The sequence below is a fragment of the Alexandromys fortis genome, unplaced genomic scaffold (genome assembly GCF_014885135.2).
Source record: "Alexandromys fortis isolate MF-2015 unplaced genomic scaffold, M_Fortis_MF-2015_v1.1 scaffold_19, whole genome shotgun sequence".
In the NCBI taxonomy this organism is placed as follows: Eukaryota; Metazoa; Chordata; class Mammalia; order Rodentia; family Cricetidae; genus Alexandromys; species Alexandromys fortis.
The window spans coordinates 7495457-7513879 of NW_026067890.1; the positions used below are offsets into that span (position 1 = coordinate 7495457).

The following is an 18423-nucleotide window of genomic DNA, read 5'->3' on the forward strand; positions in this document are numbered from 1 at the left end:
CACAGGCAAGGACAGATGGCTGTAATTTTTTTTTTTTTGTCCTGTGCCCCATCCCCAACCTTGCACTTTCAAAAGGAGGGTCTTTGCTATAATGAACCAACACACTTCACAACTGATGTTAGCATTAAGGAAATTAAGGAAGGGGGTGTGGTTTTGTTGGAGGTTACACCATCCCGCATCTGCGGGTTTCTCCTGGTGGTTTGTACCTCAGTTCTCTCTCTAGCCTGTGGGGTCCCTGGTAGGAGTGCTTGGAGTGACTGGAGTGCTCCTGGGAGGGACGTGGGTTCTGGGTCCTCTCCACCAGTAGCTGCTTTATGGAGAGAGAAAAATAAAAGATGGGGCTGTCATTGTACTAAGAGGAAAACGCCCTGGTTAACGTCCCCCCCCCCGCCCCCTTCGTTCAGGACTCAGCGTGGGTCCTCAAGGTGTTATCTTCCCCTACCTTCAGTTGGGCATTGCATACACGCCCACCGGCACCTTTGCGAGCAGATGGAAGCTGTCTCGGCCCACAGCGCACCCCAGCGGGCTGTCTGGATTTCTCCTAGCTCGGGCCACTTGGCTTCCGGAGAGCTCGCCAGTCAGAGCCGCGGCAGATGCAGAAAGCCGGTCTCCGTGGGACCCCAACGAGGGCACCCGCCACCTGGGAACCTCGGGGACCTGGAGGGGCGGGGCAGGGCGTGCTGGGAGACTTGCCCGCGGCCCTGCGGCTTCGCAGGAGGAGCGCCGGCTTGAAGCCAGGCAAAAGGGGAGGGTCTCGAGCACTGTCCCGCTCCTCCGAGAGAGGGACCCGGCTGGGTGGAAATCCTGCACCCGGGAGCCACTGAGACGCGCGGCACACACCATGGAACGAGCCGGCCCCAGTTCCGTGCAGCCGAAGCAGCAGCGGGACCAGGACTGGGTGGAAGCGTGGCTGGATGACCACCGGGACTTTACCTTCTCTTACTTTGTTAGAAAAGCCACCAGGTAAGAAGAGGATCCACAAAGGACACGGCCAGGGGCGTGAAGCGTGACCTAGGGCTTATCGTTCTTGCCCATTCAATTTTTCCCTTTGGTTCAACATTAAACAATCCCGGTTCCCAGGCCCTTTGCTTCTGAAGTAGCTTCTCGGCCCCAGTGCAGACTGGAGTCCTGGACTTAGAGCGAGCACGGTTGAAAACTGAGGCGTCGGATTAGATAGGACTTGCCCACGAAGTTAAAAACAAAAATGCATAGCCGGCCTGGGAGTAAGATTACTTTCAGCACGCTCACGGGCCTTCCCACCCGGCCCCCAGCCCCCTCTACCCTCCCGGTTTCCCCCTAAAACCGATTTAGCAAAACCAAAACAAGCCAGAGCCCCCTTCCCAGCGGCTCCGGAAGCACCACAGCGGGCGCGTCCCTGTGGCCGCGCTCCTCCCCTGCCCCGCTTGCTCTGACCCTGGCGGGGCGGGGAAGCCGGGGGGGGGGGGGGATCGGGACCAGGCCACCGGGAAGCCCGGGAGCAGCAGCGTGCCCGGGTCGCCCCAGGGAGGACTATCTCCTTGGGTCCCCAGGCAGTCCCCGGATCATCCCGCCGCAAGCTGCGGCGCAGCTAGGAGGTCCTTCCAGGAGCTTTGCTGCGCGCACACAAAGGGCGCGCGGGGGGGCTGGGTGGCGGCTGGGGCGGACTCAGGGGCCCGGGGCCCCGGGCACCCCAGAGGCCAGCTCTTCCTGGTCGCGAGCCAAGCGCCGGGAGGCCGCCGCGGAGGGCGGGGAGGAGGGAGCCCTGTCCTCCAGGAGCCGACTGCAGCAGGGGCAGTCGGGGCGCGCGAGGACTTGAGAGTGGAACCGAGGGACGAGAGGGTGGAGCAGAGTGCGTGGCGGGCGGGTCCCCCGAAGCTCGAGGAGTCGCCTCGAAGCCCGCGCGCGCGCTCATCTCCCGCGCGCCGACCTGGGCTGAACTAACAAGCTCTGCTTTGGAGAAGGGGCTGGAGCCCCGCCACCGGCGCCTTGGGGCAACGGCCGTCGAGCAGCTGGTGCTGGCCGCCCGAGCCGGGAGGGCGACTCTCGCCGGGCGGGGATGGTGGACAAGCCGGCCGGGACTCGCCTGTGCGCGGCCGCCACTCGGCCCGGCGCTGCCCGCCAGGGGGCGACGCCACGCGGGGTCCGCAGCCGGCGACCCGCAGCGAAGAGGAGGCACGGACCGTAGGGGAGCCAGCCGGGCACCCACGGAACTCCTCCGGCCCCGAGAATCTCCCGAGTCCACCTTCCGAGGAGTTCGGAAACCAGAGTCCCACGTTTGCTATGTTGCCCTTTGGAGATAAAACGAGGTACTTCCTTCAACATCCCACTGGCCACTTTGCCTGGGGAGAGGTGCGGGAGTCGCCAGGGTTGGAGGTGGCACTCAGCACACCTGCGGGAGTAAATGGGCGTTGTGATTTTGTGTTTCTTCTTGCTTTCTCTCCGAGAAACTGTTTGGGGTCAGTGTTCCCTTTTCCCACCCAGTAGTCACTTCTGGACAGTTTGGACGTTTTGCTTGTGAGCCTTTTAATCTCTGAGCCATCCTCTCCCGGAGAACCCAGATAAACTCTGAGTACCCACCCCTCCTTTCATTCCACACCCCCCCCCCCCCCCCCCCCCCCCCCCCCCCCCCCCGTGCCTTCTTCCTTCAATCTGTGAGTTTAGAGCGATCAGATGATACCTCCGAAGGGAGAGCGATTTCTTTTTAAAACGTTACTGGATGTTTGAGCAGAGGCACCAAGACAGACAGACCATCTCGAACTAGAATTATCGATTGCTGTGAACCAACAGTTTCCAAGGGTCACTAGCGACTCTGAGACCATCTGTCCCCGGTGTCCTGTCTCTGCACATTCTCACCCTCTGCTCCCTTTGAATTAGAGCACAGGAAATGGGGAGGGGCTAGAGAGCAGGGCTGAGTTTTAAAGAATGCTTTGGAGGTGTCCTTTAGATGGGTAGAGGAAAGAGTAAGACAGCTTGTCTAAAAACACCGCAGAAGCGTCCCATTCTGTGTTTCCCCTCTCCGCTTTGAAGACAAACTTTGGACGGTTTACTTGCAGGTTTTTGACTAGACCTAGGAGAGAACACTCTCAAACCTTCCAAAAACCTTGAAAGCACAGCAACATTGTATTTGAAAGTCTAAACAGCCTCAATACATTTGCTATTACTTTTTTTCTCTCAAGTGGAATACGATTAAAATCTCAATTACAGTGCTTACTGTAAAATTCAGATAGTCGGAGACTCCAAAAAACCGTTTCCAGTTAGGGCATTATTTGATTCTCTCTCTCTGAGTTAAAACTTGGAAAATAAGATGACAGTGTAAAATATTTAAAGGCCTTCATTTTGAGAAGTTGAGAAAGTTATTAGCATAAAGAATAATACTCTAGGAATTTTTGTGCAGCCCTTGGTCGTTCTTCGTGGAATTGAAGTTCGGCTTTTTGCTGGCGATATTAGCTGAAGGCTTTTTACATAAGCATAGGAAGCTGGACACCACTTGATTCTTCTTTTTTTTTTTAAAGACAGACTACAAGGGTTAATGTGCTTCACGTTGTTGAGATAAAAGTTTATTGTGTTCATTTTAGCCGTGTTAAGTTTACAGCACAGTTCTTTTTAAACTAGAGCCTGCGTCATTTTGTTGTGCTTTGTAAATATATAAAAAATAAGTGCATATGTAAAAAGTGTATTGAGTCTACAGAGAGGCGTGTGGCGTGTTTAGATGAATTTAGATTCCTTTAGAATGCCCACCTGCAGCAGAGATCGGGCTTTATTGATAGAAATGTTTCTGCATTTATTAACTGTTGTCACGTGGCACACGTGATGTATGGTATATCCTCCTTTCGCCAAGCCCAGTTGTCTGCATCGAAGCGTAGTCCCGGAACATAATGAAACTCTTGGCGTTCTGGGTTTTCATACACCTCTTAATCTTGCTTGGCCTTGATAGCAGTGAGGTTGTCAAGCTGGTTTTTTTTTTTTTCCTTAAAAGTCTCTTCAAATACATAGCCACATCTGTATTAATGGCTATATTCTCCAGCAAAGGAATGGATGAATGCTTCTTAACGGTCAGGAGCCATTTACCTGAATCGGAGTGTGAAAGTTGAAAGAGGTGTAACATAGTCTATTAGCATGAAAATTCACTTTGCTTTTCTAAGTAAAGGACTAGCGCACACCTCCCACCCTCGCTAGAAGGATGGAGTTAATCCGAGGCTTTAATGTGTAGCCATTTACAAAGACAGCCTTCATGGTGCTAAAGCCTCCCAGCAGCTGCTGTTGTTCCTGAGAGCATATTGGAATAGTGTTACCTTTCATTAGTTACTAATCGGGGGTCTACGACTGTGGGTGATGCTTTAAGTTGTTTAGTACTGAAGGGGTGAGATGGGTGCATTTTATTGTTTGTTTGCCAGGCCAGAGCCTGAGAATATTTGGCCTCCAGTGGAAACAGGAGATTTAAGTGAGGACAAGTTTTATGGCAGGTTGGATCAAAGTCCAGAAACAGAAGTTTTACAGGTCCTCGCCGCCTCCTGCGACACACTTGACACCACAAAGCGGGGCTGAAGTAGTTGAGTCCCCAGGTCCTGCCGTTGGGATTCTTCGTTCTCTCCTTGACTTTTTTGTATTTATTTTTCTTGGTGCAGTTGTGGGAATTAGCTATGGTCTTCCGCATGCAAGGCAAAGGCTCTGCCAATTGAGCTCTATCATACCCAGCCCTCGAAATTTTGAGGTAAGCTCTCATTAAGTCGTCCCATGGTTTTGAACTCACTGTGTAGCCTAGGCCAAATCTATCTCAGCTTTCCAAATATTTAAATAGTTGGTATTGGCACAGGCCATGATGCCTGGTTCCTGTTTCATTTCTAAAAGATGTAACATTTTTATTTGTAAGGTACATTCGTTAAACTTATATGGAGGCTATAAAATACATATTGCTACCCATTCTTAAAACTCCCTCTTTCTGCAGTTACATAGGAATGGAAACCGTTTCGGCCTTCAGAGAAATATTTACTATGCGTATTTTTTAGATAACGGTATTGGAAATAGTAAGTTCTTCAGAGCATTTGCCCAGTCTGAGTGTGACTATGGGTGTGTGTTTATGTATTTATAGCAGTGATTCTCATGCAGTAACGGACAGTTTTCCTGTGTTGTCCTGTGCTCTCTACACCCGCGCTGCCTGCCTTCTAGGCTCCTGGATGCTCTCTGATAACCTTTTCTTCTCATCTAGAAGAATCCATAGAAGCCCTTGGAACAACAGCTATTTCTCGTTGCCCTCTTCTCTGTAACGCTTTCATTTCAGACTTCTAGATCAGTCTCAGATCCTAAAGTACACGATCAAGATTTGTAAATATGCGTATATTTTATGCAGTATTAGTCATCGATGCCTTTTTTGAAGTAAAGTGATGTCCACGTACAATGTAAACTTAGAAAAGCTTGTAAAATCTATAGTTTTTTTTCCAGTTTGTGATCTGAAAAATCCAAAGAAACTGTCAATATTTTCATGATATCATGTCCACAGTAGTTTAAGATTAGGAAACAATGGTGTTTTTCGTATTCGACAAAACAAGATTTATTTTTTTCATGGTGTTAGGGATTGTATCTGCAGCCTGCAGCACCATAGACAAGTTAGTGTCCCAGCTGTGAACTTTGTGTAGGGCCAGCCCCAAATTCCTCTTCAACTAATTCCACCTACACAGATGCTCTCTGTTCTCTGACATTGTTTCTTTTAAGGTAAACTTTTAAAAAACTGCATAAAGTTACACATTCAGCCCTTATCAAAGGCAGAGGATGTGGTTTACGAAGATGCTCCTCTTCCATTGTATTTGGAAACAAATTACTGGCTCGCTCCCCCTGCCGTGGATGTTTCCATAATGCTCCAGAATGATTTCCTTCCTAATGGGCAAAGCCAACACAGAACTGGGCAGTATTTGTTTCTAGCCTAAGCAGAGTTTATCAAACTTTCAATTGTGGTTTTCGTGTTGCATTTGTTTTTGTTGTTGTTTTCGGAGCCGAGTGTAGGATTAAAAACATTCCTTCCTAGGATGAAAACTTTGTTAGTAAGCCATGGAACGATCAAATAAATCAGTGGGTTGATTGGTCATTCGGAGCTGAAAATGCTTCGTTCCCGAGTTTAGGGTGCAGATGAGCTGCGCCCTGACCAGGACTTTCTGGAACTTTAGTTTGGAGGCTTAGATGTGGGTGCAGGTTGTTGGTGTTGGTGTCACAGCCATCCGCGTGCCTGGGGAGCAGCTTTGGTGTGAGGCTCCCAGGAGTGAGTGCCCGAGAGCTGTAGGCATAGGAATGAAACCGGAGAGTCTCACTGCATGACTCATTCATTTGATATTTAGTTCTATAATCATTTTTGCTGACTTGGTATTCTCATTTTGTTTTAAATGCTATCATTATTCATTTATTTTTATAGGACTCTCTTCATTTTCAGTGAATGGTAGGACTTTGTAAGCATTTCCAATCAAATACTTGAGTATTAAATTACTCAAAACAAATTGAGTGTTAAGTTTCTAAGAATCTTGTTGACAAATAGAATAAAAACTATCTTAAAGCATTTAAAAAAATATGTCCATTTCTATGGGCTTGAGTTTGTAATGGACATACTGTTTGAATTCTTTTTTTTTTTTTTTCCTTTTTCTGAGATGATTACTCTCTGTAGCCCTGGAACTTGCTTTGTAGACCAGCCTGGCCTTGAATTCAGAGCTCAGAAATCTGCCCGCCTCTATCTCCCTGCTGGAACTAAAGGTGTGTGCTACTACTGCTTAGCTTTTTTTTTCTTTCTTCCCCTTCTCCTCCTTTTTTCCTGTTTATCATGTGCCATCCTTACTATCTTCTTTGATAAAATGACCTCTGAATAAAGAAGTGTGTGTTTGTTTTGGGGTGTGTGGGTGGGGGGCATTCTTAAACTTTGGAGAAAATTGACTGTCATTTGATGTTTTAGTGAGAAATATATTTATTTATATTTCTATATCTATATCTATACACATCTGTATTCTCTGCTGAATTCCTATGTAAGAAAATATCCTATTCCTTTGAACTAATAAAATAATTTAACCCTCAGATACACACAGAGAGGGACGGGGAAGAGGGGGGACAATGAATTTTATAGTTATAGAATCCATTGTTTTAAATTTAAGTAATATACCCCTCATATCAGAGGCCCTGGGCTCAATTTGTAGCATAAATCAAACAAAATAAATAAATAAAACAAGCCCCACCCCTGTTAGATAAGGGCTTTCTTTCTGATGTCTGGTATAGTAGTTAGGGAGTTTTTGTTCTCATATGACAAAACCCTACCTCGGCCCAGATAGAACTGACTGTTCATTGGAATGCCCAGGGATTGGATCAGGTGTGCGTTCACCTGATCAGATAATCTTGTTAAGAGTCTGTTTGCCTGTCTGTCTTTCCCTTGCCCATTTATCTGTTGGCCTTGAACTTCATCTTTGAGTGCTGGCAAAATTCCTCTTCGGTGAGTCTTAAACTTCTGCTGTTAACAGGACACCTTCTTAGCCTTAGCGATGCTCCCCACGCTACTCCCCTTTACTGGGTTCATCTGCCTTCTCTGCACTAATCCAAGAGAGTAGGGAAGTTCGATTGCTTTAGTAGGGCAGTAGCTACACAGTTCTCAGTTTTCCTTTATGGAAAGGGCTGTGGGAGAGGGGAGAAGAAAAGGGAAGGAAGGGGAGGGATTGTCAAAGTAATGTGGACAGACCCAGTGTGCCAGGTGCCCTATCTGGTGCTGATCCTCCCCGCTCCCTGCCCCCCCCCCCTTATTTTTTTAGAACCTTACTCTGTGTGGTGGGCTTTTCTAGAACTCTCTATGTAGCTTCAGGTTCCTTTGTACTCTTCCTGCTTCGGCCTTCTGAGCCCTGGGGTGAGTCACCACCACCCCCATCTTTTCATTTTAATGTGTAGCCCAATGTGGAACTTTTAAAAGTCAACTCGACGTAGATAGGTATAATTTAATCGTAGCTACAACATTTGTGCAACTGCAGTCCTAAATTGCATTTTAAGTGAATTATGAGCAGAATGATAAAACTACAATCAAATGCAAATTGGCAGCAGTCATTAAACGCCCCTGGCAGCATCATTAGCCCAGCTGTGGCGATGAGCCATCCTGGCCATCAGGCCTCTTCCATGTCGCCCCGCAACAACAGCTCCCGCCTCCCGCCCTGGGAGCGCTCTGCACCTTTAGTCCGAGAGCATGACATCCTCACTTTTGGATTTTTTTCTTTTTCCCTTTCTTTCTTTCTTTCTTTCTTTCTTTCTTTCTTTCTTTCTTTCTTTCTTTCTTTCATTTTATTTTTTATTTTTTTTATTTTTCGAGACAGGGTTTCTCCGTAGTTTTTGGTTCCTGTCCTGGAACTTGCTCTTGTAGACCAGGCTGTCCTCGAACTCACAGCGATCTGCCTGCCTCTGCCTCCCGAGTGCTGGGATTAAAGGCGTGCGCCCGACTGGATTTTATTTTTCGTGTGGGACGGAAGTCTGCCTGCATATTAAATTTACTTTCCCACTAACTTACTGAGGGCAACAAGCGGGTGGATTCCAATCATTTATGGCGTACTTTCACCTTTTTATGTCTTAGTCATGACCTTTTGAAAATACCAAACTAAAGCACTTTTATAGAAATGTAGTTCTTCGAAATGTGCATGTATTGAGTCCTCAAGTCTTCAGACTGATAAATGACCAGTTAGCGCCATTCCGCCTGTTTCTAAACTGCAAACCAATCAGCATACTTAGCTAGCGCTAGGTTTCCGTTCCTAAACTTTCTTCCAGATTGCGGCAAGTTGGCCCTTAAGTGATGTCATTCCTCCATGCACGTAGGAACGCAAGGAAAAATACAAAGCAGGGTGACCCTCCCAACCTGGAAGCGCTTCTGCGTTCTCTTTGCCTCTGCTCTCGGTTTCTCCCAGAGGAGAACTCTTGGGAATCGAAGAACTTTAGGCGGAGGGTTCCTTTCATTGCCATATCAAACCCAAGTGAAGAATGTACCGTCAGGGTAGAGCTCACGGAGGGTGTGAGGGGCCTCGGAGGTCCTGTTTCCTGTACTGTCCTTATTGCCAGCTAATCTTTTATTCACCTAAAGCGTTTCCCAGACGTATAGGTTGGGGTTTGACTGTGATGTGCTTTGCTCTGAGACATTATCCATCAAGTTTCAGGGTAAAATTGCTTCCTTGGGCCCCAGGTACTTAATGCCAGGAGCATTTCTGATGTCAAGAACACCCCAAGATTGTGACACCAGTCTGTACCCCCACATTTCCAGATTTCCCTCAAGGACTGGCACCACCACTCAGTTTAGACCCACCATTTAAGGACCTTTAAAATGCATTTATGTTATGGAAACTTGGAGCCTTATATGTGCCAAGCTTAGGTGTCAATTCCTAATCCGTCTTTCTGAGAGAATGGCTTTGGCTACGGTGTTTACTGACTCTGTAGATTAGTTCTCAGGACAGAAAGAAGATAATGCATGCTGTCTGCTTTTTCTTGCTAGTGTTTTGTTTTATTAGTAGTCTATGGTTCTCACGTTGAGAATTAATTGCACCTAAAACTTGATCATAAACATTGATAGCTATTTCCCTTTCCTGGAGTCAGAACAATACTTTAAAAGGCCTCCACTGTCCCTTCATTCTTAGGTGGCTTTTTATCAGTGGTCTGACTGGAGCCTTATTTGGGATTGTGGAAGGCTCTAGCAAGGTAATTGAAACAGGAATTAGGCCCTAAGGTTTTGCTCCCAGCTGAGATGGGAGCTGAGAGGGGCCAGGGCCAGGCCACAGCTTCACCCCTGACTTTAACGGGCTCCTCCAGCTTGAACATTCCTTGCTTCTCAGGAGAACACAGCATCAGCTTCTCAAGTTAAACAGTTTCATTCTTGTATTTTTCCAAGCTTGAGTAGCGGATCCAGGTCAAATTATGCAAACCCTGTAACTAAAACTGTATAAAATAGGATCTAAGAGCAGGAAAAATAGCCAACATTATTTTTATGAGAGTTATTTTTGTATTTTTTTTCCTACAAATAATTTTAGGAGATTGTTTTATACAATCATTCTTTCCAGCCAGAGGACTTAGTAGGCGCTTTCTAATTCAGGTACTAGTGATTAATTGATAGAACCGGTGGATTAAAAAACATTGAAAAGAACAAAAAATATGACATTTTAATATTATAGTTATAAACATGAACATGAACTTGAGTGCTGTGGATTAGTCACACCTGCAGATCTTCCTTTTGTTTTGTTTGAGGCACCCAGAAAAAGCTCTCTCAAAAGTTATTGCTCAAGGGACTGCTCCGAGGGTATCCTTGAGGTCCAGGGTTGGCCACAACCTACTCCTAGTGTTTCCCTTCAGTTGGATAATAAGAAAATGAAAAGAGAAGAAGAAGAAGAAGAAGAAGAAGAAGAAGAAGAAGAAGAAGAAGAAGAGGAAGAGGAAGAGGAAGAGGAAGAGGAAGAGGAAGTAGTAGTAGTAGTAGTAGTAAAATGGCCAACCTTTATACTCAAATGACCTATAGCATTTTTAATCAAGTTTTAAAAATATATCCAGGTATAGAATTATAGAATTATCATATTATAGAATATTTCTGAGTTAATTATTGTTTGTGTATNTTTCGAGACAGGGTTTCTCTGTGTAGCTTGGGAGCCTGACCTGGAACTAACTCTGTAGACCAGGCTGACCTCGAACTCATAGAGATCTGCCTGCCTCTGCCTCCCGAGTGCTGGGATTAAATGACCACCGCCCGACAGTGTATTTTCTAATATATGTGGCTAGATAATTTTATCCTTTTAGTAGTAATGGGAAGACAAGTTCATTCTTGTAATTGTTTAATTAAACTAAATATCTAGTCCATAATCTTTATGTATGGTTTAGATAATTATGTCGTATACGAGTCTCCACATTGTTAATGTGGAAAATCTATTTTTAAATTTTAATTTGAAAAATATCTTGAAACATTTTCTTTTTCTTCATGTTAAGAGTTTCTGTAAAAATTGATCTTTTACACTTATTTTAGTGCGTGTACACGTGTGTGTGTGTGTGTGTGTGTGTGTGTGTGTGTATACACAAGTATACCGCAGTAAGTTTTTGAAGGTCAGAGGTCATATTGCGGGAGTTGTTTCTTGCCATCATGTGGGCTCCGGGGATAAAAGCTGGGTGCCCATGCTTGGAGACAGTTACCTTTACCTGGTGAGCCATTTGGCCTGCCCCAAATGGTAGTTTTAAATTAAGTGCTTAAAAGGAAGTAATGAAGGGCTGGGCATGTAATCCCAGGGGAAGCTAAGACTAAGAGCTTCTTACTTTCAAGTTCAGCCTTGGTGATTTCTAAAATAGAACTGAGGAAGAAACAATAGTTCTTCTTCTGTTGAAGTAAATTGAATAAATTCTCGTCCTTTAAACAGTCAGGTGATTTAAAGTGAATACTATAGCCCGTGTTTGGTTAGTTATGCCATCACTGTACGCACATTGAATTAGGTTTCTGGACTGTGTGGGGCAAATAATATTTTACAGGGAGAATAAATTATGTTACCTAGTGTCATATTCTTTGAAAGAGTTGGTGTGGGTTTCAGTCCTGATTCTGTGTGACCACAGCCCCTCAGATAGCATTATCTACACTGAAGTTCATTATCAGTTTTAATGAAAGAAAAAAACTAAAGCTTATAGATTTAATGTCGTGTGGAATCTAACTCAAGAAGAGATTAGAATTTGTCTAAGCTTCTTTTTTAGTGTACAAGTCCATTAAATAATGGGATGTCTTTGCTAATGTGAATATATGTTGTGAATATATTTTGTATATAATTTTAATGTAAAAGCCTCTAATGTCATCGGCTTTTTAAAAAGCGACTGGAAATTCAGTCATTAAAGCTACTGCAATTAGATCTTTTTTTTAAATATTTATTTATTTATTTATTATGTATACAATATTCTGTCTGCATGTATGCCTGCAGGCCAGAAGAGGAGGGCACCAGACCTCACTACAGATGGTTGTGAGCCACCATGGGTTGCCGGGAATTGAACTCAGGACCTTTGGAAGAGCAGGCAATGCTCTTAACCTCTGAGCCATCTTTCCAGCCCCTGCAATTAGATCTTAATTAGATCTTAATACTAGAACAAAATTACCCTAAGTATAGGGCTGGAGCAACACCAGACTGTATCTGGTGTTGTTACAAAGGACTGGGGTTCAGTTCCCAGCATCCACACCAGGAGGCTCGCAACCATCGGTAACCCCAGTTCCAAGGGATCCGGTGCACTCTTAGGGCCTCTATGTGCACCTGAATGTCTGTGCTGTGGATACACTGACTTAGGTACACATGTCCAGAAAATAAGGAGGGAAGGAGGAAGGGAGGAAGAGAGGGAGGGAGGGAGGGAGGGAAGGAAGGAAGGAAATAAATAAATTTTTAAAAAACACCCAAAGTGCAGAATATTTTCAGTTAAAAAAATTCTTTAAGAGTATTTGTTTGGAGCGATGGCTCAGTGGTTAAGAGCACTGGCTGCTCTTCCAGGGGCCCCGAGTTCTATTCCCAGCACATGCTGGCTTCACAACTATCTATAATGAGATCCGATGCCCTCTTCTGCCCCACAGGACTGAGAACATGCAGACAGAGCACTCGTGTACATAAATAGTTAAATCTTTAAAGAAGTAACAATTATTTGGGCAAAAGGGTAAGATGCATTCCATTAGTTGCTTTGCAAACAGATTTTATCCGTATTTTAATTCAAGAGAATTATTAGGTTTATATCACAATTTTGCTTTGTCTTGTAAATTTTTCTTTCCTTATTTTTCTAGATTCTAAGATATATTCTATAAAACATAGACAAAATATTTTCTTTTTTCCTATCAAATTATCTAGAACACTCATTATACATTTGAAGCCATTTGAGCAGTTTGACTTGATAGAAAGTGATGTGACTGTTCCATAGAGCTACTTAGAGACACAGCTCTGTGTGTGTGTTCTCTTTGGTAGAAAATCATATTTGAAATGAATATTTTGCTTCCCTGTGTCCTATCAATATACTAGGCCCATGATAAGTGGTAGAAACAAGTTCAGTGGTATTTTTGGAAGGATTTTTCTGTCTCATGGTCCTGGCTTTTTTTTTTTTTTAATCTAACATGTCTTTTCTTCATATGTTATGGTTTTTGGTTTGGTTTTGTTTTTATTGGGATCTCTGTGTGTGCGAATGTGTGTCTCAGCACCTGTATGTGTCTTGTGCTTTGTCTTGGGCTCTTTTCTGTTTGTTTTGTTTTCTTCTGATTTGTTTTTTTCTTCTTCTTCTTCTTCTTCTTCTTCTTCTTCTTCTTCTTCTTCTTCTTCTTCTTCTTCTTCTTCTTCTTCTTCTTCTCCTCCTCCTCCTCCTCCTCATTATTATTATTATTATTATTATTATTATTATTAGTGCCTGTTTGTCTTCTAATGAGAGAGAGAAAGGAAAGGTGTGAACTTGGATGGGTGGGGAAATGCGGAAGATGGGGAGGAGAAACTGTGATCGGAATATATCGTATGAAGAAAAATATTTTTAATAAACCTTGAAAAAATACTCATGATTAGTGAGGAGCTATAACTTGTCTAGTTCAATGAAAAACACAAACTACAGATTCTAAGTTTAACATAATCCTGAGTGAAAATGAAGATTTAGTTTAAACACAATGCATGCTATTTAATTTTTCATTTGCTGATCTGTAAAATCTTAAGAGAATATATGTAAAATCGAATTCTGTTTTATTTATTTGAGCCAGGGTCTCATTATTCTCACAGTGGCCTTGACCTCCTGGTGTAGCCAAAGATGACCTTGAACTTCTGATCCCTCCTGCCTCTCCCACTACAGACAGAGACAGGCCTTACAGACATGGCCCTAGGCTTGGTTTTGTGCAGTTCGGGGGTTCATGAATGCCAGGTGTGCTGGTTAGTTTTATGTTAATTTGACAAAGGCTGGAGTTATTTTAGAAATTTTAGAAAAAATTTCCTTATCTGATTGGCCTGTGAGCGTGCCTGTAGAACATTTTCTTGATTGGTGATTGATGTGGGAGGGCTCAGCTTATTGTGAGCACCGCCACCCTGGGCTGGTGGTCCTGGGTGCTCTTAGAAAAGAGGCTGAACTAAGATGGGCAGTATGCCTGTAAGCAGCTCCCCTTTGTAGCTTCTACACAGCTCCTGCCTCCAGGTTCCTGCCCTGCTTGAGTTCCTGCCCTGACTTCTCTCACTGATAGACTCTTATTTGGAGGTGTAATTGAAAATAATCCTTCCCTTCCCAAGTTACTTTTGGTCATGGTGTTTGATCGTAGCAATAGAAACCCTAACTAAGACAGTAGACAGACATTCTACCAATGGAGTCACATTTCCAGCCTCAAATTTATTTAAGTATTTGTTAAAAAGTATTACTAGTTTGGTACCATTTGTTCAATTATTAGTTAAGTCTATCAAATATCCTTTTAAAGGAAGCATAGGGGACCTGTAAAATGAAATGTATAGCATTTTATTTCTGCTTGCGTGTAACTTTAGCTGTTGAGGTTACGGTAAAAATTCACGACATCTCACGTCCTAATTATCTCCCTGTGTAGCTTTGGACCTTCTGCAATCAGCAGTCAGTTGATTCATGTCCTTCTGTGTACTGTAAGACCCAAGCCTCAGAGCCTGGAGTACACTCCAGCTGACAGAGCTTGGCCAGCCGTTAACCTGGGGATGTGTTCCTCAGCTCTCTATCCACAAACATCATGAAACGTACCACAAAGGAATCTCACGAATCACAATGTCTCAAAGACATTGATTGTTATATTAAATCATTGCATGAACACTTAGAAGGGCCGAGTGCTGTCTCTAGAGTGGAGTCTTGGAAGAATACAATTCTGATTAGAGTTGTCTTCTAAAAATAGTTGAGATCTAAGACAGGAACTCAGGGCTTGCTGGTGACAACTTCCATTTGATTCCCTTTCTCCCCACCTAACCAGTATGGATCTTTTGGTGTTTCCCGTGTTTGGCACGTGCCGACTGAGCCTGCACACCGTCTGTGATAGACAAGTTGACAAACACAAGCCGTATTTACCAGTAGTGTTACCTGAGAGCAGTCGCTGCCAGCAATGATTTTGAGGCCTTCCAGGTTTTCTTCAGTTATTTTAAGACAATACTGTAAAAGCTGAAAAGCAAAACTAACTTCTCCTGTTTGTAATGGATATACACTGCAGCTCACTTAGGAGGTAAGAATGCTCTGTGTCTCAAGATAACTGGGCGGTAATTTAGTGAGGAGAGGGAGCCATTTGGAGGGGACGTTAGCGTGAGGATCTTGGGCATCAATTTTCACTACATTTTTTTGGCTATCTTTCTTTGAGGTATTTGTCTTTTTTTTTTTTTTTCTTTCATTTTTTGGTTTTTCGAGACAGGGTTTCTCTGTGGTTTTGGAGCCTGTCCTGGAACTAGCTCTTGTAGACCAGGCTGGTCTCGAACTCACAGAGATCCGCCTGCCTCTGCCTCCCGAGTGCTGGGATTAAAGGCGTGCACCACCAAGGCCCAGCTGGTATTTGTCTTTTTATTCACAGCCTTGTAAAGCTAAAATCAACTAAAAGACTACAAGCCTCGTGCTTTCTGATTGCTCTCAGGTTCGAAGGGCCGTTAGTAAGGTTGGACTTGTGTATTATTATTAGTGCTTACAGCAAAGAGTAAAAACACCTATGGGGATTTTCATCCCCTTTACCCTGGATGTTTTTTATGCAATTAAAACCCTACTTCAAAAAGAAAACAAAAACAAAAACAGAAAACCCAAGTAGAAGTGTTCTGGAAAGGATAGCAGTTGGAGCGTCTGCTTTGGCCATGGCCCAGAGCGTCCATGATGGATGCAGCTAGCATATACCAAACCATACCTGTCCCTCTGCCAATGGGTTCGTTCTCTCCTCTTCTAATTGGCTGGATTTTAAGACAATCCTTTCTTGGTTCGTCATCTCCATTAGCGTGGCACTAAGGACCCAGGAGATAATCAAATCTTATATTCGGTCATCTCACATCCCTTGTATCTTTTCTGCTCACATTTAATTTTAACTTTTAAGAGCAGAAGTTATGGACTTCTTGCATGCTTTAAGTTGACTTGCCCATCAGCCCGTGTCAAGGGTAAAGGACTCAGGAGAATTTCTGTCTGTTTAAAGTGAAGAAGTTGAGGAGCAACAAGAAGTTTGATTGTTAGATCCAAGACCATCTCTTGGCCAGTGGACAACATAAACCGTTGTGGGGTCTTATATTGTCAACACAGCAGCCATTGTTACCACTAAACACCCCAACCTGCAGAGTTTTGGGAGTAACTGACCGTTGAAAGCTGATCCCTAAATGGGATGTCTAGATCATTCCCTCCAAGGCTCAGGGAGTATTGCTTCTTCAGTGAGGGGCGCAGAAGCATGTAAGGGCTGGAGGAAGGGAACATCGTTATGGGATCTATCTTTTTGGATGTGGCATGGCTATTGCATGTCAGCTCTGAGCTGTACCATACTGGTGCAGAGGAGGGAGGGATTCATGAGACCCCATCCCTCCCTGAGACTGCTGTTGCAGTTTATGCTTGTCTTTCCTTAGTCGTATAACCACTGGTGTTGTGCCCATGTTTCTATTAAGCAACCCCTTACTCAGTGGACTGCAAAGAGAGTGTGGGGTGGCTAGGGAGGGGAGGGGGTGATACCTCTCAAGGGAGGAGACTGCTTGGGAAGAGAAGGGATTAGCAGGAGTGAGAAGAAAAGCAAGGGTTATGAAGGGTAATGCATTCTAAGATGTGTGAATGTGTCCTAATGAAACCCCTATTGTATATAATTAATATGTGCTAATAAAAACTGTTTACCAAGCACTAGCTTGACCACTAGAGAAGCCACAGTATCTCCACTTTGACTCCCATGTCAGCCCTGCGTCTGATCTCCATAGTGTTGAGGTTGGAGCTGGAGTTATTCCCTTCACGCAGGTATTTTTGACCTTTGACTCCACTGAAGATAGTCATGTGTCTTCTACTTTTTGCTAAGAAGATGGGGAGTGGGGTGGGCTTGAGAGATGGCTCAGAAGTTAAAAACACAGACTGCTCTTTCAGAGGATCCAGGTTTAATTCCCAGCACCCACCTGGTGACTTACAATTGTCCAGAACTCCAGTTCCAGAGGATCTGATACCCTCTTCTGACCTCCACAGGTGCCAGGGGCACGCACGGTGAACAGACATACATGCAGACAGAAACCCATGCAAATAAAATAAATTGAAAAAAAAAAAAAAGAGGTTGGAATAGGTAGTTTGTGTTTTATGGATGATGCAATTGAAACTCAAAAGAAGAAAGTAACTCACCATTGCTCATGCATCCCATTAATAACAAATGCTAACGTTAGAACTCAGAATTGGAGGCTACAAACTTATAATACCCCAAGTGGACTCTAACCCTCTGAAACCATAAGCTGCACATTAAATGCCTTCCTTTATAAGTTGACTTGGTCATAGTGTTTATCACAGCAATAGAAAAGTAACTAAGGGAGTAGTTGGTACCAGGCAGTGGACTATTGCTTTTACAGGCCTGACTGTAGTGTGATTTTGGAGGAATATGGACGACTTTGGGACTTTGGACTAGGAAAGCGTTTGGTTGCTGTAAGCAAGGCTTACTGGGCCACCTTAGTAGAATTTGGAAGACAATAATGCTAAGAGCAATGTGGATTGTGCAGGCCCAGCTTGAGAGGTTTGGAGTACTGTATTATTTGTGTTTTAATAAATAAAGCTTGTCTGAAGATCAGTGCAAAGCAGCCATACTGGTCAGCCGTATAGGCCAGGCAAATCAGAGAGGAATAATATTAGCTGCTGGGCTGGAAGGCATTCTTGTGATGTTTTGGCAAGGAATATGGCTACATTCTGCCTTTGCCCTACAAATCTGCCTGAGGAAAAACTGAAAGTTATTAATCTCCTTGACGGAGGCGAGGTTGCATGGTTGTTAGTAATCACTCGTATGCAGGTCTACAGTGAAAAGAGCAAGTTGGGGGAAAAAAACAAATGCAAAATATACATTATGAAGAGAAAGATAACACCAGAAAATCTAATGTCAGAGTCAAGGCTTGTGCTGAAAGAGATGAGACAATTAAAGGAAGACCTGATCCAAAGTGAGCTAAAGGGAGGAGGGCACTCAGGTCGAGACCCCATTAGCTAAGCTTCTGAGGAATTTTCTGTTTCTGAAAGGACACAGAAACAAAGCTGTGGAGAGCCCAAGGTCTGGTCCACACTGATCACACACCAGCACTAAGCCTCAGGCCCAGCCTTGGTGAAGAGTTTTCATGTTTAGTAGCTCAAGCCCTTGTTAAGGTCATCCTAGCTGCTGGGCTGTATTCAGCCAGGCTTCTGCTCCAATTAGAACCCTGCTGGTCTTTGCCAAAGCAGATAGAATTGCTGTTAAATCCCCCGGTATTTCCTCTGTCACACGGTAAAGGAACTTTGCTTCTTGGAGAAAGAAATTGCCATCCACACACAGAGGTGTTCATATATATA

The 18423-nt window shown here is 44.2% G+C and overlaps 1 protein-coding gene across 3 annotated transcripts in view; it reads left to right on the plus strand.

Moving 5' to 3' along the window:
- The first annotated feature begins 578 nt into the window (after positions 1–578).
- The window catches only part of Pde5a (phosphodiesterase 5A), a 121225-nt gene continuing 103380 nt past the window's right edge, over positions 579–18423 (plus strand). Inside the window, exons 1-2 of one of the 3 annotated variants that reach the window (XM_050145848.1) lie at positions 1455–2285; positions 4605–4690. Coding sequence is in view for 2 of the 3 variants with exons in the window: in XM_050145701.1 (XP_050001658.1) it covers positions 842–963 (122 nt within the window). In the remaining variant the exon portion in view is untranslated. Of the gene's footprint in view, positions 964–1454; positions 2286–4604; positions 4691–18423 lie in introns of those variants that run through there. The other 2 variants (XM_050145701.1, XM_050145785.1) reach the window with 2 other exon arrangements.